At 34.2% G+C, this 25,126-nt stretch overlaps 1 protein-coding gene across 2 annotated transcripts in view; it reads left to right on the top strand.

The window, feature by feature from the left end:
- Nucleotides 1-25,126, top strand: part of PTPRK (protein tyrosine phosphatase, receptor type K) — a 723,664-nt gene that overhangs the window by 533,821 nt on the left and 164,717 nt on the right. For both annotated transcript variants that reach the window (XM_027848590.1, XM_027848589.1), the window contains exon 8: nucleotides 15,923-16,225. In XM_027848590.1, coding sequence (XP_027704391.1) covers nucleotides 15,923-16,225 — 303 coding nt within the window. The remainder of the gene's footprint in view (nucleotides 1-15,922; nucleotides 16,226-25,126) is intronic.

Below are 25,126 nucleotides of genomic sequence, written 5' to 3'. Positions count from 1 at the left end.
TATCTATCTATCTATCTATCTATCTATCTATCTATCTATCTATCTATCTATCTAACTACCTATCTCTATCAGTCTATCTATAATATACCTACCTCTCTATCCATATATACACATATATGCCTATATCTGTATATGTATACACACACACACACACACACACACGCACACACAGAGCTATGTGGCACAGTGTATAGAGTGCTAGCCCTGGGGTCAAGAAGACTTACCTTCCTGAGTTCAAAACTGACCTCAGACACTTACTAGCTCTGTGACCCTGGGCAAGTCACTTCACCCTGTTTGCCTATTTCCTCATTTGTAAAATGAGCAGGAGAAGGCAATGAAAAATCACTCCAGTGTCTTTGCCTAACAGATCTCAAATACGTTCACAAAAAGTCAGACATTTCTGAAAAATGACTGAAAAATACACACATACACACAAACACATACATACATACATACATACATACATACATACATACACCTTCCCTACATATTGACGGTATCAAATCTAATTAAGCATCTTCGGCATAGCATCAGCTATTATGAGAAGCATTGTGCATAGGGTTGACCTCTTATTCAGGAGTATTGGGTTCAAGTCCTGTCACGGTTCTACTCTAATTGGGAGATCAGGAAAAAAGCTATTTAATCTCCCAGATTTTCAGACAAATTAGAGATACATTGCTGGGTTGGGTTGAGAGTTTCTACATGGGGAGTTGCCCCTGGGGTTAACCTCATAGATCAAGATTAAAAATGTAAAAATGTGCATGTCCCTATACATAAGACCTGGGAATACAAGACAAAAAATGGCCATGTCTGTTAAAGGAACTTAAATTTTACTAGTAAGGATATGTAGAGCATTAAGCAAATACAGATATACATAGACTAATATAATACTAAGTAGCATGTGATGGGTTCAAAGCAGAGTTTCAAATCTGAATTAGAAAATACCAGCTCACTGTGTAGTACAAATAGCTTGATTGACTTAGAAACATTGGAGATCTGGGTTTTTAATCTCAGTTTACACACTGACTAGTTCTGTTAACTCTGGACAAATCACTTAACTTGTCTCATCCTTCATGGACCAACATTTTCAAAATGATAATTTAACCAAATATTTAACACATTTCATGATCCTCTATTGTTTGTCAGTAATTTGGGGATGAGTTATGCTTTCTGTAATGATGACAAAATCCAATATGTGTAACTCATACCTCTTCTAACATGTTTTAAAATCATAAATCTCGATTTACAATGTAGCCCATCAAGTACAAGGAAGCTTGAAAACTTGGATTGAGGGGAGGGGTAGGGAGCGAGGAGGGGGGGCATTATGTTCCTTTGGTTTCTAACCATATAGAACTACAGATATAAAATGGAGAGTTAGCTGGAAGGATCCAGATCTAGCCACTCATAAAGGAAAGCCTTGAGAGGAGTTTAATGCTAGACCCTCCAGGTTTTCAATCGGAGGCGAAATGAGACTGAGGAAGTTGGGAGGTTTTTGGGTGTCTAAAGCTGAGTTAAATAGCATTGATTATGAGATCTAAAGTAAATCTTTGCTCTTGTTCAGTTGTGTCTGACTCTTCATGACCCCAGTTAGGGTTTACTGGCAGATACTGGAAGGGTTTGCCCTTTCTTTCTCCAGTTCATTTTACAGATGAGGACGCTGAGGCAAACAGGGTTAAGTGACTTGCCTAGGGTCATAAAACTAGTAAGTGTTTTAGATCAGATTTGAACTCAGGTTTTCCTGACTCCCAGCCAGGTGCCACCTAACTGTCCCAAGGAAAACTTTCGCAAGAAGTTAGTGCCCAGCCTTCCAGCCTTCCAATCTGAGCAGAGAGGAGGCTAAGGAATTAGGAAGATGTTGAGAATCCAAAACTGAGTTAAACAGCATGATGATGAGATTTAGGTGATGAGACATTTATAGAGTACTTTAATGTTTATATCAAATTTTACAGATATTATTTCATTTCATTAAAAACACTATGACTTATGTAACTGCAAGTAAGTTTATCCCCATTTTACAGGTTATAAGACTGGTTATCAGAGGGCATCATGTTCACACTGCTAATAAATGCAAAAAGTGATATATGATTCTAGCTCCCTCCTAACTCAGAGACCAGTATGGTTCCTTATACACAACTGCTTCTTTTTAATACCTGCACTACAGAGTTAAAAATATGGATCTGGAACTTGAGAGTTGTCTTCAAATTTTCTTTTGCTCTCACAACTTTTAAAAATACCCCAATATATATGCAGTTACTTGTTTATAAAGAATACTCTTTATATTGTATTAATAATTCAATATATTGTAAATTTAAACTAATACAGATTTTTAAAGAGCGAAATAAAAATGAGAAAATATTTGATCCTAGCCACCTAAACTTTATTAAATAAGAAAAATGTGGTAAAACCTGAACTGTAGGTATATCAATTTTATCAATTTTTTGGAAGCTCTTTTGAGGATGATTTGGAATGAGGAAGTAACTTGAGTCAGTGAGACCAATTAGAAGGCTATTGCAATAGTCCAGATGAGGGATGATGAAGTCCACTGAATCACAGTGACTATTGTGTAAGTGTAAAGAAGGAAAAGGTTGTCAAAGATGATGATATTCCTTCTTGGGCATATGGGGTGAGTGAGATTGAGGAGTTGAGGATGATATGTATTTATGAATATTTGTGCCTGGAAGGATCTTGGCAGGATTAGAGAAGTTTGGAGGAAGAGTAATTTTGAAGAAAAAGATACTGCAATGAGATTTATGACATAGATCATAGTCAATCCATATCTGTTCATCCTGTGTGACTTGATGTATCCCACTAAAACAAAAAGAAAGTTTGGGTTCTTACTCGTGAATTGTGAAATACAGTTAACCCCAGAAGATTCCCTGGCAGAGCCATAAGGCCATCTGACTCAAAGATGCAGAAGTCATCAGAGAGGGCATACCAGGGATAGGGACACCTGTGTCAAGGCATTGTGATAGGAGAGGGAGTCATTTAAAGGGAACAACAACAAGGAAGCTATTTTCTTTGAACTCTACATATATAATTTGTAGTAATGTGAAATACATCTGACAGAGCTTTAAGTGCTAGATGTAGTATTTTATCCTAGAGGTAACAGGGAACCTCAGAAACTCCTTGAACAGAGGAGTGACATAGTCATTTCTGTACTTTATGGACGCCAGTTTGTCAGCTGGTAGGAAGCATGGATTGGAGTAAGCAGAGACTTATGGTGTGTAATCAGCTTGAAGTTTTCTATTCAAGAGGGGATTAACACCTGAAATACAGTAGTAGTGAGAAGAGGGATTTGGGTGATGTAGAAGTGGAATGGTTAAAATTTGGTAATTTATTGAATATTGAGGGGTGAGGGAAGAGTAAATAGTCAAGGTTTACTTAGAAATTTTATTTGTTATCCTTTATGACTGGAAGGAGAGGAGAGCTCTCAACAGAGTAAGGGAAGTTAGAAGGTTTGGATTTAAGAGACACTACTTCAGCAGCAGCATTTATATGGTGCCTTAAGGTTTACAAAACACTTTTATATGTTTTCTCATTTGATATATAAGACCATATCCTCCTGACCATTTTGCTTTATTCATTTTATATATAAGAAGTGCAAAAGTCATCCTCCTACCATCTCTTCCTTTACTTGTTCCTACCATCTCTTCCTTTACTTGTATTCCTATTCAGACAAACCATTTTTGATGCACATTGATTACTCAAGGGAAGGACAGTCCCTTACTATGAAAAGAGTATGAGTGCCAATTATGACCCAAACAAGCATAAAGCATAAGTCAAGGGTAGCCAACACCATTCTTGAAAATGTCTAAATCCAAGGCTCTGAGATGAACTTGAAAACTGTCTGTAAGATCAAAGATTCTGGCTAGCAAGTCAGTATAGGATCAGGATGTAAGAAGGTTAACAATTTATCAGATTCAACCCAACTCTTCAAAACTGATCTCTTTATGATACCTTCTTAAGTTCTTTCTTTATTCCTTTCCTGAGTGAACAGGTAGACAGCTCCATCAGCACGTAACATTTGCCCAGAAACCATCCTTCCCTGAGCACATTATATCATTCCCTGACTCAACCAAGCTGCTTTTTTGCTTGATTGTATTATAGTACCTTTTCTCCTCAGAACAACAACAAAAAAAATGAAATTAATATACTTAGCCTATTTTGTGTGATGTTTTACTTATATATTTTGATAAACTAGAACAGTGGTTCCCAAATCCATTTGGTCTACCGCCCCTTTTTAAAAAAATTACTCAGTGCCCCCCCAAAAACTTACTTTCTTTAACACTTTAATTTTTTTAAAATTTGCATTATTTCAAAAATTATTTTATTATTTTTTTAAATGACACATCTTAAATTTAGTAATTTATTGTAAATTTGTGGGGTTTTTCCTGCATTGAAATTTTGATGATGCAATATTGCATGGTGTAACCATATAGTATCATAGTGTAAACAAGTCATTACAAGCACATATTCCTGCCAATGCATGCTGGACTTCCCAATAATGCTTGACATGCTCACCTGCCAACACTTGCTTGTTAAGACCTGTGAGCGGACTTGACTGCTGATCAATTATAACTTGCATTTTGTATATTTATTTGGATATAATGACTACATCTTTAACTCTGTTACACAATAAATGAAACATGTATGAATGTTTTTTCAAAATTTTCTCATCGTTTCTTTCCTTATGCTTCCACTGACCCCTTATTTTTATTCAATACCCCCCAATTGTACCTAAACTACTGCTCCCCTGGATCATTCCAGTGCCCCCCAGGGGTCGGTGTCATCCACTTTGGGAGCCTCTTAACTAAAACAATAATATTAGAAAAGAAAAACTATATACAAATTCAAGTATATAAAGTATAAACTATATACTTTATATATATATGTATATACTACATACAAATTATATATATACTACACAAATATATATGTACATATACATTTATTTATATTCAAATATTTATATTATATAATATATTTACATTTATGTTCATTTATATATTTATTTTATATATAATACAAATATATATTATATACAAAATGTATATATATAAACTATATACAAATTTGAGTATATAAAGTATAAACTACATACTTATATATAAATAAACTATATATGTATATAAAATATAAACTATAAAAAGTCTGAGTTCTGAGCATAGTCTCTTGAAAAGTAAAAACTTTTTGAATATTGTTGAAAAAGGGAAAGCTTTTGATAGTCAAAATGTTAGGAATAGAAAGAGGAGATTATCGAGCAAATTCCTAATCCTACAGGTAGGTGGCATTGTAAAGGACTGGACTTGGATTCAGGAAAACCTAAATTTGAATCCTGCCTTAGACACTAGCCTTTGTGAGCCCTACCCAACAAGTCACAATATAACATGTCATATATTACATAATATCTATATATGTGCTTTGTCCAATTGAAAGTGATGTCTAAATGTTAAATATTAATATTATCCTTAAAGTTTATACCCCAATATAAATGGAAAACAATTTTAAGTATGTTATATTGGGGAGGGGGTAGTGCATTGAGAAGATTCTGAAATATTTCATCAGCTGAAACTCAGTCAATTTTAGCTCTAAATAGTTTAGTTTAGTTTAGTTTTGGTAAATGTTATTTTAAAACAAGAATATTTTTATATCTGAGAATGTTTAAAGACAGGATGGCAGATTAGAAGGAACAACCCAGCTGAACTCTCACAACATTCCTGTCTAAACAACTTTAAAATAATACCTCAAATCAAATTTTGGAGTGGCAGAGGCCACAAAAGGTCAGCATGAGACATTTTTATAGCCTAACAAAATTTAGGGGGTCAGCAGAAAAGGTTGGTAACACTTGGGTGGATGCCAGGCCTAAAGCGCACTTGGAGAGAGCACTAATGGCAGCTGAAGGAGTGGCAGCAGCAGCAGTTTGGGGAACTCTCAGCCCAGAGATTGTAAGGCAATCAGACAATACCAGATTGTTCAGATAATTAATACCTTTTAATACAGTTTAAGGTCTGGCACTGTTAGACTTCCTTTTCTTACTTTTTTTTTTTTAACATTTTTTTCCTTTTGTTGTTCCAAAGGAATTTTGTTATTTTTTTCCAGCTCAGTAAAATAAATTTTTGGTAATTTAATTGGAATGGCACTGAATAAGTAGACTAATTTAGGTAAATTGTCATTTTTATTATATTGACCTAGCCTACCCATGAACAATTAATATTTCTCCAATTATTTAAATCTGACTTTATTTGCATAAAAAGAATTTTATATATGTTCGTATAGTTCCTGGATTTGTTTTGGCAAGTATACTCCAAGGTATTTTTATATTGTCTACTGTTATTTTAAGTAGGTTTTCTCTTATTATAGTGCTTTGTTGGTGATATATAGAAATGCTGATAATTTGTGTGAGTTTTTTTAATATCCTGCTACTTTGCTAAAATTATTAATTGTTTCAACCAGCATTTTAATTAACTCTAAGATTTTTCAAATCTTCTATCATGTCATTTGGAAAAAAATGAATCATTTTATTACCTCATTCTCCATTCTGATTCTCTCAATTTTTTCTTTTATTTCTATTGCTAACATTTCTAGTACAATATTGATTAATTTTGGTGATAATGAAGATCTTTTTCAACTCCTGATCTTATTGGGAAGGCTTCTAGCTTTTCCTATTATAGATGATGCTTGCAGATAGTTTTAGATAGATACTTCTTATAATTTTCAAAATCTTTTTCTTCATCTAATGATATATTTATGTGATTTTTGTTGTTTTTTATTGATGTAATAAATTATGTCAATAATTTTTCTTACATTGCACCAGCCCTGCTTTCCTAGTATAAATCCCACTTGGTTATAATGTGTAATCTCTATAGTATATTGTATTCTCCCATCATCAATATTCATTAGTGAAATGGGCCTATAATTTTCTTTCTCTGTTTTTTGATCTTCTTGGCTTAGGTCTTTGCATCATATTTGTTTCTTAAAAAGAGTTTTTGCAGGACTCTTTCTTTGCATGTTATTCCAAATAATTTACCTAATATTGGTATTAGTCGATCTTCAAATGTTTAGTAGAATTTACTTGTAAATGCATCTAGTCCTGATGCTTTTTTCTTTTTTTTTCTTTTTTCTTAGATTTTATTTAGTATTTTATTTTTCCCCAGTTACATGTAAAAACAATCTTTAACATTCATTTTTAAAACTTTGGCTTCCAAATTCTCTTCCTTCCTGATGCTTTTTTTCTTAGGAAACTCTTTGGTCTGTTCATTTATTTTTTCTAAAACAGGTTTATTTAGTTATTCTATTTCATCTTCTATTAAGGTTGGCAATTTATGTTTTTGTAAGTGTTCTTCCATTTCACTTGAATTGGTAAATTTATCGGCATAAAGTTGTACAAAATAAATCCTAATGATTACTTTAATTTCATCTTCATTAGTGCTGTATTCACCTTTTTTATCTTTATACTAGTTATTTTGTTTCTCTTTTTTTAATCATATTAACCAATGGTTTATCTATTTTGTAATTTTTTTTCATAAAACCTCTTTATTTATTAATTCAATGATTTTCTTACATTCAGTATTGTTAATTTCACCTTTATAATTTTCAGGATTTTCAGTTTGATGTTTAATTGGGGATTTAATTTTTTTTAATTGCATACCAAATTCATTTATCTGCTCTTTCTCTCTTTGATTGATGTAAGCATTTAGAGATACCAGTTTTCCTCTGATTACTGCTTTTATTGTGTCCCATAAGTTTTTGATTTGTTGTCTTATCACTTTTTTAAATAAAATTATTGTTTCTATGACTATTGTTCTTTAACCTACTCATTATTTAAGATTAGGTTATTTATTCTCCAATTTATTTTTAATCTGTGTTTCCCTGCTCTCTTTTTAAATGTGATTTTGTTGCATTATTAAATTAAAAGGTTGCATTTAACATTTCTGCTTTTCTCCATTTAACTATAAAATTTTTATGGCCTCATATGTCAATTTTTGTAAAGGTGTCATGTACCTCTGTGAAAAAGGTATATTCCTTTATATTCCCATTTACTTCTCTCCAGAGGTCGATCATCTAACTTATCTAAGATATATTAATTTCCTTGACTAATTTCTAATTTTTTTTTGGCTGGATTCATCTGGTTTTAAGATGGCAAGGTTGAAATCTGCCACTATTTTAGTTTTTCTATCTATTTCCACCTGTATGTCATTTACTTTTTCCTTCAAAAATTTGAATTCCTTAGCATTTGGTGCAAATATTTTAGTACTGACATTATTTCATCCTATATGGTACCCTTTAACATAATATGGTATCCCTGCTTATTTCTTTTAATTAAATATATTTTTGCTTTAACTTTGTCTGAGATCATGATTGCTACTCCTGCTTTTTTTACATCTACTAAAGCTTAATAAATTCTACTCCAGCCCTTTATTTTTACTCTGTGTGTCTCCTTTTTAAATATGTTTCTTGTAAACAACATATTGTTGACTTACGTTTTTTGATCCATTATGCTGTTTCCATTTTACGATTTACTTAATCCTATTCATATTCAGAGTTATAATTATAGTTTTGTATTTCCTTCCATGCAATTTTTTTGTTTGTCTTTTCTTTCTCTCCTTGTTCCCTATTGCTTCCTTATCCTATCTCCTTGCTCTCCTTGCCCTCCAATTTCTCTGTAAGTTCAGAATACTTTTCTACCCTAAATGTATATATTATTCCCACTTTAACCAAGTCCTGATTAAAATAAGTTTTCCACACTACTAGCCCAGCACTGTATTCTCCCTTCTACTGTAACCTTCCATTCACACCTCTTTTGTATGAGATAATTTGCTCCATTTTATTTCTCCCTACCCAATTTATTTTTTTTTAGGTCATTCCATTATAATTAACTCAACCCCAAGCCTTATATCTATGTGTGTACTCTTTCAAACTACCTAGTACTGGTAACATTCTTAAGAAGTATGAATATCATTTCCCCATCTAAGAAGTAAACAATTTAGCCTTATTAAATCCCTCATAAATTAGTCTTTCATGTTTACCTTCTTATGTTTCTTCTGATTCTTCTAAGTCATATTTTCTGTTTAGTTCTGGTCTTTTCCTCAAGAATAGCTGAAAATCCTTTAATTCATTGAATATCTATTTTTTTTCCTTTCAGGATTACACTCAGCTTTAACGAGTAGGTTATTCTTGGTTGCAATCTCATCTCCTTTGCTCTTCAGAATATTATATGCCATGCCCCTTGGTTTTTTAATGTAGAAACTGCTAAATCTTGTGTTATCCTAACTTTAGTTCCATAGTATTTAAATTGTTTATTTCTAGTTGCTTGTAATATTTTCTCCTTTATCCAGAAGCTTTGAAACTTAGCTTTAATGTTGCTGTGAGTTTTCATTTTGGGATGTCTTTCACGTGTTGATCTCTGGATTTTATTTTTCTAGTTCTAGAATTTCAGGGCAATTTTGCTTAATAATTTCTTGAAGTATAGTATTTAGGTTTTTTTTATCATAACTTTCAGGTAATCTGAAAATTTGCAAATTTGACTTAAAATTTATTTTCCAAGTCTATTATTGTTTTTTCAATGAAATGTTCCACATTATCTTCTCTTTTTTTTCATTCTTCTGATTTTGTCTTATGATTTCCTCAAATTTTATGAAGTCATTAGCTTCCCTTTGCCTAATTCTCATTTTTAAGGAGTTATTTTTTTAAGTAAATTTTTGGATCTTTTTTCCACTTAGTTGACTTTCTTTTCATAATTTTCTTGCTTTTTTTTTACATTTCTCTTATTTCTTTTCCCAATTTTTCTTCAACTGTTTTCGTATGACTTTTAAATTATTTTTTAAATCTTCCAAAAATCTCTTTTGGGGCTTGTGACCATTTTACATTTTTCTTTGAATCTTTGTAAGAAGCTCTTTTGTCATTTGAATTTTAACCTTAATCTTCTCTATCAGCATAGTAGCTATCTATGTTCAAGTTCTTTCTCTGTTTTTTACTCATTCTTAAAAATGGCCTATTTCTTGGCTGTTAACTTTATGTTAGAATTGGGTTCTGCTTCTGCAGAGTGGGAGATAATGTCTTAGGCTTCAGATTTCTCATGTTAGTGTTTTCTGAGTTCTCTCTGATGGCTCTTGGTTCTTCCATTGTTCAATAATCCAAGTCCAGGCATGGTCACTGCTCCCAGTGCTCATGTATTGGTCTATGAGTGACCTCTGGTACTCCTCTCTGCTGGGACCATTGCCATTGAAAACTTTTGCTCCCTGCAGTTCCTCATGTGGCTGCAAATATCAGCTTATCCCTATTCCCTGGAACTGAAATCAGGGACTCAGCTTTCCTCCAAATAAGCATAACCAGCAGGCCCTAGCCTCTGAGACCACACTCACTACTCACTCCTCCTCACCTGTAGCCATAACCTGGGACCCCATCTGGTCAACACACCTGGTCCCTGGATCCAGAACCAACAGAGGGCCCACACAATCTTCCCCTGATCACCTTCCCAACCCCTACACTGTGTGTGGGACTGACATTCCAGAAGCTAAGGTGACCAGACATAGCTATGCCCAGGGCTTTTAGTATATTGATTAGATGTTATCTGACCTGCACTTCAACCAGGCCAGACCACTGCCCTGAGAAATCACATCTTTTTCAGTGTCCTCCCATATTGTTTTAGTCTGCATGACTGCTCTATTCTAAGTTTTAATTATTTTGGCTGCTCTAAAATTTACTCTAAGGCATTATTTTAAGTTATTTGTGGGGGAATTTTTGAGAGCCAGGTTGTTTCCTGCCCTATTTTATCACCTTTCTACAATTCTCTATTTCTCAAGTTTTTTTTTAAATTAACAAATAAAGGATTTTTGTTATTGCTTTGGCAGTTGTTTTTAAAAAATGAATATTACTATCCTGGGCAATACCACCTTCCCTATTATTGTAGCTCATAACTTTGCTGATATTCTCAGCTTCTCCCTTGTACCCAAACCACATATACAATCTCATGTTAAATCTTGTCTTTTCCAACTTCACAGCCTAACCCTTATACATGTCCCCTTCCCTCCACTCAAACAGTTGTCCCTCAAATAGAGGCCTTAATCACCTCTTACCTGGGGTATTGTAGTAGCCTTCTAATTGGTCTTTATTTCTCAAATCTATTCCCCTCTAGTTCATCCTTCACATAATTGCCTAAATGATCTTCTAAAAGCACAAATCTAACCATGTCACCCTCATCCCACCACTTAAATAGACTTCAGTATATTCCTCTTAACTTTAGGAACAAATATGAAGTTTTCTGACATCTAAAGTCCTTTCCTGTTTTTGCCGTCTTCTTATACTTATGTTTACACTCTCCCCAATACAGCTTTGTTGTTGTTCAGTCATTTCATTTACAACCAACTCTTTGTGACCTTATTTTGGGCTTTCTTGGCAAAGATATTGGAGGGCTTTGCCATTTCCTTCCCCAGCTCATTTTACAAATGAATAACTAAGGCAGAAAGGGTTAAGTGACTTGCCCAGGGTCACACAGCTAGTTCATATCAGAGACCAGATTTGAACTCACAAAGATGAATCTTCCTAACTCCAGGCCCTACTCTTTATCCTAACTACAAATACTTCCAAGCAGACAAATGCCAAGTTGACAAACAGCAAATACTGCTTTACTGATGTACTTACTATTCATTATACACAGCATCCCCTCTCCCTTCTCTGTGCTTTTCACTGACATATCCCATGCACTTGGAATGTTCTCCCTTCTCATTTCCAACTCCTAGCTGCCCTTGTTTCTTTTAAGATTCAGCTTAAATCCCACCATCTGCAGGAATCATTTCTTGGTCTCCCCTCTAACCCCACTGCCTGCTAGAACAGGCATTCAGATTACCTTCCATCTACTATATATATGCACATGTATGCATAATACATACATACATCTTACATGTACCATTTCCATGTTGTCTATTGAATCAGAATATGATCTTCCTGAGAGTATGCTCCTTATTTTTCTCTTTGTATCCCCAGTGCTTAGCATACAATAAGCCTTTTGTCATTGACTGACAATATTTATGACAATATCTCTCCATATATAAAAAGACCTTAATTGAAATAATTATATACAATTCATTGTGAGTTCAGATTAAGACTAACACTTTTTACACTAAATCAAAATCTTCACTCAATGTTTCCTCTCTCTTCATTTTTTGTGTAACTAGATAGTATATGTCTCTTGTTGATACTTAGGAATACACGTTTTGTCTGTGCAGAAAGGTCTCATGCAATATGTTTCATGTCCAGCTTTGCTTTCAAAACTGAATTAGTATGCAAAGAAGATTATAACTGGAGTGATGAAGACATGACTAGGAAAATGAATACATAACTTGGACCAGAGAGAACAAGAGAGAGAAATGAATTGGCTGTTCACTTTTCAAAGGGACAGTGCCAATTATTTTAAGGGGTTGTACTGAAGCAGGTGTAAGAGCTCTAGGCTACAAACACCTAAATAAAGCTTTAAAATAATTTCAATGGTAAATTTGCCCCATCTCTTTTTTCTGAACTAGTATTCCCTCCTCTCAACTTTGTCCTCTTAGTCTAAATAATATTGAGAATTTCCACAGCTTTATTCTGAACAATTTAAGCATAGTATAGATTTCTCTAGTCATTTCTACATTATAGATCACAGTGGGTTGTTTTGGTTGCTAAACAGAATTACAGAATTTTGTGAATAGGAAGGTACTTCAGCTGCCATCTAGTCCAATCTGTATGTACGAGAAATCTCTTGTATAGCATTACTAACGAGTGGCAAGCCACCTCATGTTCGAAAATGGTATATTGGAAAGAACTTGTTGTTTTAGTCAAACTCTTAGTCTTGCTAACTTTGTGACCTGAACAAGTTAGTATTTTTGAGCCTTAATTTTCTCAAATATAAATTGGAAATAATTCATTTTTCCTTGCTTTCTCTATTGTGAGGTATATGCATTGTAGACTTTAAAAATAGATGTGGTACCAAGTATCACGTAAAATATGTAATTATTATATATAATAACATGTTACATATATAAATATGGCAAGACAAGCACATTAATAAGAAGTTGATAGAGCGGTGACTTTAGTTTATTTGTTCTGGATAACAATTAGAATTATGGAAGAAAATGACTGTCTTTCTCTCCTCCCGCTCCCCCGCCCCAGTTAACCTAGTGATCCTACTACTAGGTATATGCCTCAGAAAATTAAATAGAAATAAAATTAGATAGAAATGATGCTACCAAAATATGTGAAAATATTGATAGTGGCACTTTTTGTGGTATCAAAGAACTAGAAACAACATAGCTGCTCTTTGGAGAATGGATAAACAAATTGTGGTAAATGAATGTAATGGAATATTATCATGCTATAAAAATAATGGATATGAGGAATTTAAAGAAATAAGGATAAGTTTGCATGAACTGATGCAAAGTAAACTAAGCAGAGGCAGAAGAACAATATACACAATGCCTATTCCCATGCTAATAAAAGATCTCTACATGGAAGTAGAGCTCCTAAGTAAGAATAAAAAAGGAGAAAGAATATGTTCTCCTTCCACCTGACTATGAAGACAGAATGTTACATGTATATTTATTGTTTGTTTCTATTTAACCATTTTTCTTTGTTTGAAAGGAAAGATTCAGTGTTTGAGTGTGGTGTCTGTGAGTGTGTGTATGTGTGTGTGTGTGTGTGTGTGTGTGTGTGTGTGTGTCGGGGGAAGGGAGGATGGTATGTATACAAATAAAATTTATATATTCCATATGCCATTTATATGAAAGTAATTGTAAAAATAAAAGGAACTAATAAAATTTATTTACAAAACAGTAAAACTACTTGTTTTTAAACATGTTTTAAAGTAAATATAAATCCCTGTATAATCACTCACCAACTCTTATCCCTCAAATGCACATCTTTAGCAAAATCAAAATAAAATCAGCTATTAATAAGAATTTGTTTTTTGTGTTATCTTCCTTGTCTAAAATATAGGCAACTAGGTGGTCCAGTACACAGAGGACTAGGCCTAGAGTAAGGATGAATTGAGAGCAAATCCAGCCACAGACACTTACTAGCTGGGTGACCTTGGACAAGTCACTCAACCTCTCTTTCCCTCAATTTCCTCAGCTGTAAAATGGGGTAATAATAGCACTGATGTCCTGGGGTTTTTGTGTGGATTAAATGAAATAATATTTGTAAAGTGCTTAGCGTACTGCCTGACACATAGTAAATGCTATATAAATGCTATTATTATTTCATTAATAATATATTAGTATTATAAACTTCTATCATTATATGATTCTGTTCTATACAGAGCACTATGCATGGCATTTCTATTTTCAGAATTGAATTATTGCCATTTTTGTTGAATGCATAGGTTTTGATATATTGTTTTTTTCCACACTAAGGTAACATATCTTTTGATTCTACAAAATGTTACTTCGTTTGTCTCATTGTGTGTAGTCTCCTATAGTGTAGTTCTTGGTTTATACTCATGCTGTGCACTTGCATAAGTTGTGGGAACCAACACTTATTTACGATATCTACCTAGTTGCAAGCTCTCCCTTTCTCTGGATTGAGTCCTAGCCCAGAACTGTGCATATAATAGATGCTTAGAAAACCTTAGCTGAGTTGAAGGGGGGGAGGAATCTTTTGTTCTGCCTTTCTGTGCCTCAACTGCTAATGGAATTCTAGAACTCAAAGGGAGAGACTGTGTCCTGTTAATTCTCACAAGATGAAATAGCAGCATTAAAACAAAAGCATCAGATAGTACAAGAGTTATATTGGTGGGTATTTTTAAAAATACTTTGTTATTTTAAATTAAATGACCATCAGCATCTTTCAAGTTGCATATTAAATACATTGAACTGGAATTCCAAATTGGACTTACCATCTGTGCACCCTGCTGATTATCTTTGTAGAATTGAGATTTCAATTTCAAAAATGTAAGTTTCTAAACATAGGCCCAGAATAACTTTTTCAGATGGAGAAGGGGGTTTCTTCATTCATTTTAATTTAACTCCAAGAGTCTATCAACATTGAAATGAAAGTGGTAAGTTAAGGTTCAACCTAGGATTTCATTCTGCTCTCTTTGAAGAACAAATACATTAAGGTTATGCTGTTATGTTGATTTCGTTCATGTATATGCATAATCGTGGTCATGGCTTCCAATGTATCCATATTTTAATTAAGTTAAACTATTAAACTTTTTCTGCAGTTAGGGCTGAACACAGTGGGAAAGTAGTGATGAATTGATAGCATCCCTGGGACTGCCCACTGTTCTACTGGCACTTTCCAGATGAGTGGAAATTCACATAATAGTTCGATATGGGTGACAGTGCTCTAATGATCAACCCTGAGCTCCTCCTAGGAATGAGTTGGAAGGGGACCAAAGGAAAGGGATGACAGTGTGAACATCCAAATGTTTTCTTGTCATTTTTCTCAGCTTTCCTGCTTTGATGAACAACATCATTACTGAAATAATAAATGTTAATTAATATCTGCGTCATTTTCATAAGTGGTAGCTGAGTACCACAATTAGTATAATTAGTATACTATGTAGTTTAGTGGCATGATAAATTATAGTAAAGAACATGTTGACTCTTTTCCATTATGATATATTAGGTAATTTACTCAATTAATAATAACAGAAGAAAAGAGAAGCGAAAAGTTAGCAATGACAGCTGTAGTAGCATTGTGTCTACTTTTGTATCATTTTTTATTATGGTATTAAATAGTTTGGATTCTGATGCTTTAATTACCATTTTCTTTATACAATGGGTAAATCATAGTCACTGACTTGAAACTTTCCCATAAAGAAAAACAGATTTGGACTATCTGTAATCCAAGATGGGAGACTAAATGAAAGGATTCTAAATCATTTTGAAGTTTGCATTTGTGGTGGTAATGCTTATAGAATTACCTGAATTTTTCTTTTGCTTTACAGAACCAATGAGAACACCGAAAACATTAAAAATCGCTGAAATCCGAGCAAGACACATCGCAGTAGACTGGGAGTCTTTAGGCTACAACATCACACGTTGCCACACTTTTAATGTCACTATTTGCTACCATTACTTCCGTGGTCACAATGAGAGCAAGGCTGACTGCTTGGACATGGACCCCAAAGCGCCCCAGCATGTTGTGAGCCATCTGCCACCTTACACAAATGTCAGCCTCAAGATGATCCTAACCAATCCTGAGGGGAGGAAGGAAAGCGAGGAGACAATTATTCAAACTGATGAAGATGGTATGTTCATACTTTGTTACAAAAAAAGGGAAATATTTAATAATTTCACATTACCCTTAGTTTGACTTAGACTAAACTTGACTGAAAACTTGCTAAATTCTATTTATAAGATTAAAATGAATACTGTTATCTTTAATGAGAATGATTAATTCTCTCCAAATAAGCTACCAAATGCCATTTGAAATGCAGTTATATGTTTGAACCATGTTACAGATAAGGCTTTGATTAAGGATTTTATCAAGCAATTAAAAAAACATTTAATAGTTTTAACTATTATGGTCTGTATGTCAAAGTATTTGGTAAAGTATTAATGTGTTCATTACATTTTTACAATTTATAAACCCAGTATTAGTGGCTTCAGGTTTTTCCAGCAAAGGAAAACAACATTATGACATTCTCAGATCTCAGTTTAAAGTATCTTTGACATTTAGGTCCAATAAGGAGAAAGGCTTTCATCACTTGATAATAGGGAAGGAAGGGCATCATCAAATGTAAATAGAGCTATTTCTTATCATCCTTTGATAAGCTTAATATAAATCTTACTAAAAAGCATTAAGTGAAGAATTTTAACTAACTGAGTCATACTGCCCTTTAGCTAGTTTGTATATTTGTTGGGCCTGGAATCTGGAAGACCTGAGTTCAAATCTGTCCTTAGACATTTACTAGCTGTGTAACCCTTGGTAAGTCATTTAACTTCTGTTTGCATCAGTTTCCTCATCTGTAAAATGAGAATAATAATAGCACCTAACTTGCAAAGTTGCTATGAGGTTCAAATGAAATAATAATTGTAAAACACTTAGCACAGTGCCTGCCATGTAGTAATCACTATATAGATGCTTACTGTTGTTATTATTATTATTATTATTATTAACTAGCAAATAGTAATAAATATTTAAGCATATCCATGTACATACCAAATATAACACATCTTGGTATGTGATATTGAAGCCTACAAATATATATATTTTTAAACATAACATCTTGGCGTGCTAAAAGTCTTTTACTGCTTTAAATAGATCTTAATACTAGGTTGGGGTCCATTCAGCATCAGCTCCAGGAGGCAGAGCTGTAACAAGCAATTATAGTATGCAGGTCAAGCAGCATGAAATATAAACTTAAACTAGCTTCAAACCTTTAAACTCTTTAAAGTTTATAAATTCCATTAAATAAAGTATCTCACTTGGGAATCAGAAGTAGCTAATATACATGTAATTACCTCTATTTTAGAATTTAAGAAGTAGGCTCATATAGGCTAAGCGGATAACCAAGGATCATACAACCAGGAAGGGTCAAGGCTGGGATATGAACCCAGATCTTCTCAACTTTAGGTCCAGTACTCTTATCTATTATGCCTTTCATGAGTCCTGTCCACGTACAGTGGTGATATGTCTGTCTATGTACAGATCAAAATATCGTAAATTTATAGGGAGAGATTCTTGAGAACAGTAGTATCAAAGTCAAATAGAAACAGGAGCCACTAAACCATACATTAGGAACCCTGGGGGTGACATTTTTTACTCAGAAAACCCCACCTTAACATATTAATGCATTCTATTATATTTTAATTTATTTTGTTAAATATTTCCTAATTACATTTTATTCTGGTTCGGGTTGCACTAAGAAGTGTTGCCAGCTGCATTGGGCCATGTGTTTGAAAATCTCTGCTCTAGGCCATTCTCACTTGTTTAACAGAGAAAGACACTAAAACCCCAAGATATGAAATGACTTGCCCCAGGTTGTACAGTAGATTTGGAGCTCAAACACAAGTCTTCAGACCCAAAATCTACTATTCATCCTACTGTTTGCTACTTCAGGCTTAGATTTTTTTTTCCTTTTGGTCAGTCTTCATCATTTGATCTGATGAATAGTATGTGATTAGAGGATGAAATAACCATATGACTGATTCTAGCTTTTTAACTCTTGTTATCCTTGAAGACCTACCTTAACCATGTTGGAGTTTAGGTGAATCCTAGTAACAGAGAGGAAGGAAATACCAAATACCTTCCCTCCCCTGCTCTTCCATCCAAAAGACCTCCAACTTATACTCTTTGAGAAAAGAATGAGATACAATGGGACTGAGCCTTCCCTCCTTCTTTTAATTTTGAGGGAGAGTAACAGTAAATAAATCCAGCTAATGAGGCATTGTAAATTATAAAGAGCATTTTCATGTGCACAGGAAGCATATGAGATATTCTGACAAATTCATGAACTATTAATTAAAAAGAAGAATCTCATATAATTTTACCCAGTCATAACATTGGAACTGTGAGATGTTTACCTTTTTTTTTGCATACAAAAGAAATAAAAGAATATATAGCATGGAAGCACATAAAGAATGGACAGAAAGTATGTTCACTTTGAATTCTTCTGCCTAAGCTGGGCTGGGAGTCAGGAGGTCTGGATGCTTGTCTTGGATTTGTCACAAACTAACTTTTTGACTTTCCTACTAGTTTCCCCATCTTGAACTAGATAATTTTTGAAGTCTGTATTGGCTTTTGAATGTTCTATCTGTGAAAAGCATAGCAGTGCTCTCAAACCTCTAGAAGATAGAGTGTGATGGAAACTTGAACATATTTTGACATGTACTTGGAGTCTTCTTGCACGGTTAGTAGAGGGGATGAGAAATTCTTGACTTCCCTTACGGACAATTTCAACCTTAAGCAAGTAGATAAATTTCTACTCTGGACCTAATTCTGATCAACATGAAGGAATTGCTGGGATACTGGGAAACTTCTTACAGAGTGGATTGCAGATGATCAGACAAAATTTGGCATGAGACTGTGGTCTAAAGCTGTAACAGGATGAAGAGCCAATTACATATTTGCCTCATGAAAATTGAAGCTTATTGGTAAACCTCCTATGCTGCCAAATAGTTTTTTTTTGTATACTTTTTCCTTTTCATCTTTCCTAATTTCATGATTGTGTTTTCAGGATTTCTTCCTTAGTAGTCCCCTACACCCACAACTGCAGGGTTGGATGGTATAGTATTAATAGGTGACAGAAAATAAAACCACCCAGAATCTGTTTTTCTCTACTTGCTTCCTATCAGAATAATTTTTAGACTAGAAAATTAAAGTTGACCAAAAATTGGTAAGAGAACTGTAAAAAAAAAAAGGGGGTAACAAATTAGAGATAAAAGTAAAATAGATAATAGTATAGGTAGGTGAATTCTTAACTGTTTACTTAATTGGATTAAAAGATTGTTGATTAGTGGATTGAATCCCATTGTTACTCTGATCAAACCAATATACCCTTTCTCAGAATAATGTTTTTAAATGCATCAAATAAAATACATAGGACTGCAAAAGAAAACAATCATTGAAAGAGTTATAAAAATGTTTCAAAAAACAACAAATTTGTGATCCAGCATTACACTTGTTTTGATCTATAGTGTTCAGTATTGGCTGAAGGCATAGTTAGCATCTTTATCACTTTTTCAAGTGATTTAAAGCTGGGTGGGAGAGACAGCGAATATGTTCAGTGTCAAAAAACAAGATCCACAGAATTCTTGATTGCCTGGAAAAAAGATAAAAATTAATAAGATTAAACCAAACAGGTAATATAAAGGTCTGTAGGAATTGATACTTTGTCCTCATCAGACATCTTTTTATTTTTTAAACAGTCATGCATTAAGTGCTTACTTTGTGGTCAGACTAGTCCCTGGGAGTACAAATACAAAGTAGAAACATAGACAGTCCCGACCTTCATAGAGCTCACATTTTATTAGGAAAAGACAACATATCAAAAAAGAAGCTGAAAAGTTGTGATGACAGGGTGGGGGTGATATACCACACAGGATTATTGTTAAGAAAGTCTAGAGTGTAGTCTAGAAGGGAATGATATCTTGTCTGACCTGTACACTCTCCTTAAATGGAGGATCTAAGAGGATCTTTGCAATCAGAGGGAGAGACCATATGGGCACTGGTACATCCAAACTGTGAATTTCAGGACTAAGGTAAAATTTCAAGAGAAAGAATTCAGAAGTAGCCTAAAAAGGAATCAAAAACTTTGTTCAAGATTTTATGAATCTTTTTGGTGGATGTCAGAAGTGAGTGCAGATTTCATGCCCAGCTGTTTCTATATCGCTTGTAGTAGTGAACTTGTCATTTTGGCCAAGGCTTCTTCTGCAGATAAGCCAAAGTAAAAAAATGTATAGATTACTCCAGTTGGCCTATCCTGGTTGGGCAGGTCCATTGCTCTGTATTGTGAGAGTGTAAACATTGATCAAAGTTTCTTATAGCTTTTGATGTCCAAAAGAAAATCTATCAAGCTATTACTGAAATTTGAACAATGAAACCCCAGGGAGATGGTAAAAGTAAATGCAGTTCAACCAGTTTCAAATGAACTGATTCATCTTTATTATTTGAGCTAATTCCTGATTGTTGCAGCAATGAAAATATTTTCATTATCTACCACACTCATGATATATTTAGAACTAATTGCTTTGAAAATTCTCCTGTGTGAAGAAAAAGAGATAGTTATTTAACAATCAGAAGATGAGGGAAGATGAGGCTGGGGAGCTGGAGAAAAGCCTTGTGAGGTTTATAAATACAATTGAGGTCCTGAGATTAGTAAGAATGAATCTTCTCTCTGCTGCCCCCTAGTGGTTGCATTATTAGAATTCGCACTGCATATTTTCACTAGCCTGGAACTAATGATCTTGTTTTACAGAATTAGAGCTTCAAATAACGAATACAAATACATGAATGCAACTAATCTGCTTCTAACTGGGCTTTTATCTAGATCTGCTTGAGTTCTATCAACACCCAAAGTAGACACTGAATTACCTAAGTCCCAGTAGGCATTTTTTTTTTTTAAGTTCTTGGCAGTATTGCTTTACAAATGTGTCATGTAGTCTTTATTGGAAAGAAAAAAAATACTTAGAATCTGTAATTTTATAGCCAGTTATGAGTTTTATGCTTCTTTGGTTGATCACCATACTAGCCGTTATATGACCCATTTTTATTGCATCCTGTGTTCTTTTACCCCTCTCCTCCAAATGCACATCTTTCACACATCCCAAATAACATATTGATACTGTTTTATGCATATTACACTAAATTTCTGGATACCTAAGTATGAATATGTTACTAATAAAAATGAGTTCTTATGGGTTTTTAAAGCAGGTTCTAAATTAGGCAAAGCTATGACTTTCCTATTTCACCTCCCACTCCAGGAAATTCATATGTAAATTGAAATACCATTAACTATATTATTAATTTTAAGCTTAGTTCTTTAGAGTTTGCTTTTACTGTTTTTTATTATGCAGTTATTGCTACATGCATTTGTCATGGCAACAACTTAAAACATACTACTCCCTTTTTGTAATATAAGATTTTACCAAAAAATGCAAATTTCTGACATAATTTTATCATATGAGACTATTTTTGTCTGTTCCCACGTGAGCTGCATTTTCAATATACAATGCAAGATCCTTCTTAATGTTCTTTTTTGGGGGTGGGAATAGATGGTGGAAAACTTAAATCATAATCTATTGTTTAAAGATCAATGGATGATGGCAATCTGATTAAGTCACTGTACCAAATTATTTCCACCTTCCATACATAGAGGAAGAATAAATTATCAGCCATATAATAAAAAAGATATGATTTCACAAAAAAGAATTCTGGGGACATCCATAAATCAGACAAGCCATACTAGAATGATTTCCCACCAGAACCCTAAGGTAGAATTTATATTTAGTTTATTGGATACCTTTTTTTTCCTATTACAAGGCTAGAACTTTTATATGAAGGTTTTGGTATCATTTTTTATTCTACAAGTCATAAAAATCAATAATATGAGTTGGCTCAGAGAAAAAAAAGCCTGTTATGGGGGTCTTGGGCAGAAGGTGGTTATGCATATATTGTGAAAACCATTTATGATGATTATATTTTAAAGACACCATTATGCCCTCTTCTTGCAGCTGCCCTCTATATCACTGGTCTTCATGAATCTTCAGTCCCCTCCCCCACCAACTCTGTAATATAATCATTTTCAGGAGTTTCCTCTATTTGCCTAAATTAATTGAAATAATACCGAAGGGAATTATTAAAGTCATATTAGCACACGACCTCAAAGTAATAAGTCAAACTTCTGGCTCTCTGTTGAAAGGAAGAGATGATGTGGAGATATATAATGATGTCCCATGGAAACCTATTTGTTGCCATGGTGACAGCCATTTACCAACTTCATGCTACATTTAGCCAAACCACAGGTATACACAGAAATTGGCAGCCTTCTCAAGATGATCCTCCCTTCAAAGGGAGAAAACTGCAGAATAGCCTCTCTCTTAGAACTGCCAAACTGCTTTTATGTAGTTTGTCCTCCAGCTTAGTCACTTCCACAGCCTAGTTGCAAGTTGTATGAAGCATTCTCTTCACTCCAAATTCCCTAGACGAATTAGGCCAACTTCTGGAAGCAGCTTGTTTTCTCCTCTACATGTCCATCTGAGTAACAGCCCTGAACTAAATGCAGGATGACCAGTGGGGCCTAGAACAATACATGGAACTTTATGAAGTGAACCTCATTTGCTGAACATTGAAACTTGAGAGAATGGATGGAAAAGACACATCCCATTTTAACTGCTGTTGCCTTCCTGTTCTTAAAATATGGAATGCTATGAACTGACTTTAAAATGCCCTTACATATTCCTGATGTGCCCATTGCCCTTTTAAAGTTGTTAGCAGAATCTGTGTTGACTGAACATCGTAAGTTCAGTTCTCTGATTAGACATTTCCTCATTGATTGGGGTTTCTATCCTCTCTGTAGCCGCTCTCTGTAAGACTGACAGCATAAATGGAGAAGTCTTTTTCTCCTTTAATTAAACTACTAAACGTGCTTGATTTGACAAAAAGAGAAACAACAGACACTCCTTTGGAAAACAAAGCCCTGCCTACAATAGTATCAACAAATGCCACAAAACACACAGAGGGGTTGTCATGGCCTATCAGCCTCTATGTGTTACATAATTTGTGTCAATACAGTGAAGCAAAACAGCCCTGGATGCCTTTAGTTAACTTCTCCCCAAGTTTTCCACTGACAGATGGATGAACAGTTCTTATGAAGTTTAGTGTTGGTGTCTCAGCTGTTTACTGTGGGCTTCTTTGCCTTCATGAATTTATTATTAATGTGCCAAATTATGTTGCCTGTCCCAGAGGTCATGTCATCATTCATGGTCTCCTTGTAGATTGAATTGAATCTCACTGTTGTGACAGACTGTTCGCTTTGCCTTGATGCTGCTAGCCATGGTGCAAAGCATTTCCTTTGATCTAGTGATTTTTAATTTATCTCTCTCCTCACAAAATTGCAGTATACTTTGAAAGTGCATTCCCTGAAAATGTCATGTGTGAAGTTCATTAGAACATTAGATTAAGGAAAAATGTTAATTAAAAATTTGCAGGCAGCTATTTAGGTTGGCTTTAAAAGGGGGAAAAAACTTTAAAAACTGAAGTATGAGGCATATTTTTAAAAAATATTATATTTCTTCTATTTGGTTTTTCTCTAACTTTTCAAAAGCAACACTCAGCACTCTAGGTGCATTTATGTTTTAAAAGTTTAAACTACAGGAGAATAAAAATAGGATGTACTATAAATGGAAGATTCCTGAGCTTTCTAAACTGCTACTGTTGTGATTATCAGTTATTATGAACTATTCTCAGCATAAGCGGGGTTTGGGGTGAAGCTTTAAGCCGTGTTACACCTGGGGATACTTCATAATTGATTATGCTGATTAAAAAAATAATAACCCAAAAAAAAGCCCCGAACTCCTACTGTTTTAACTTCCCTTGGCTGTTAGCTTTGAAAAATGTTTTTCATTTGAAAGGTTAAAGCAGCACCAGCTGAACCTCTTCACCATTAACAATTCATTTTTATGAATTTGTGTTTATTGGGGTTTTATTTGTTTATAGAAAAGTATTTGAGACAATGCCAAAACTGAGTAGTAATGGATGGCATAGTGTAATCTGCTTGGTTTGACTTTCACTTTCTCTGGATCTGAACAGTGTTTGTTAATCCTAGTTAATTATTTTATTAACCTTATTTGCCACGACCAGTTGGGCTATCACAGACTTCACAAAATTCTATCTGGAAATTACAGTCTTGTTCTTGAAACAAATATATTAATAATATCTAAGAGGCTTAATGTAGTCAAACCCGATTACACACTTTAATCTCAAAGCATTTCATTTCCACTCAATATACATTTATCTAGCACCTATGGTATGTACTGTTCTCAGCTCAAAATTGAAGTTAATCTGTTCTTTACTCTACGGAATGTCATTGCTTTTGGAAAATTCTTGTATTGCAAGTATGTACTGCAGTGAATGTGGCTTAGTCAGTTTTCTATTTGTCAACATGAACCCAGTGTTATTAGATAAATACACAGCTTTTTAAATTTAAGAAGCATTCAAGCTGGCCATGGCGGTATTTCTGTATAAACTCTGCTAGTGGGGAGGTTAAAGCTATTGGATCATTTTAGTTCAAGTTCTAATCTGCAGTGAGACTAAAGCCTATTAGATGTCTGCCATAGTTCAACACCAATAGGGTGAGCCCCTGGATCAGGAGGCCAGCAGGCTACCAAAGGAGGGGCAAACCAGCTCACATCAAAACTTGCTGGCCAATCAGCAGTAGAATCCTAGAATCCTGTCAATGAGAGGCTTCTATACTTCCTGCTCAAGCTAGGTAGAGAGACCTAGTCTCTAATACACACAGATCAGCTATAGATAGAAATTATATAGCTATATGATATATGTATGTATGTCATATACATATCTACATATAAACATCTAATTACCTGATCTAACATATTTGATTTAAATTTCTCTCTCTCTCTGTATATATGTGTGTGTGTTTATGTGTGTGTGTGTGTGTGTGTGTGTGTGTGTGTGTGTGTGTGTGTGT

Source organism: Vombatus ursinus, unplaced genomic scaffold (assembly GCF_900497805.2).
Source record: "Vombatus ursinus unplaced genomic scaffold, bare-nosed wombat genome assembly UNPS02006779.1, whole genome shotgun sequence".
Classification (NCBI taxonomy): domain Eukaryota; kingdom Metazoa; phylum Chordata; class Mammalia; order Diprotodontia; family Vombatidae; genus Vombatus; species Vombatus ursinus.
This window is presented reverse-complemented; position numbering and strand designations above follow the sequence as displayed.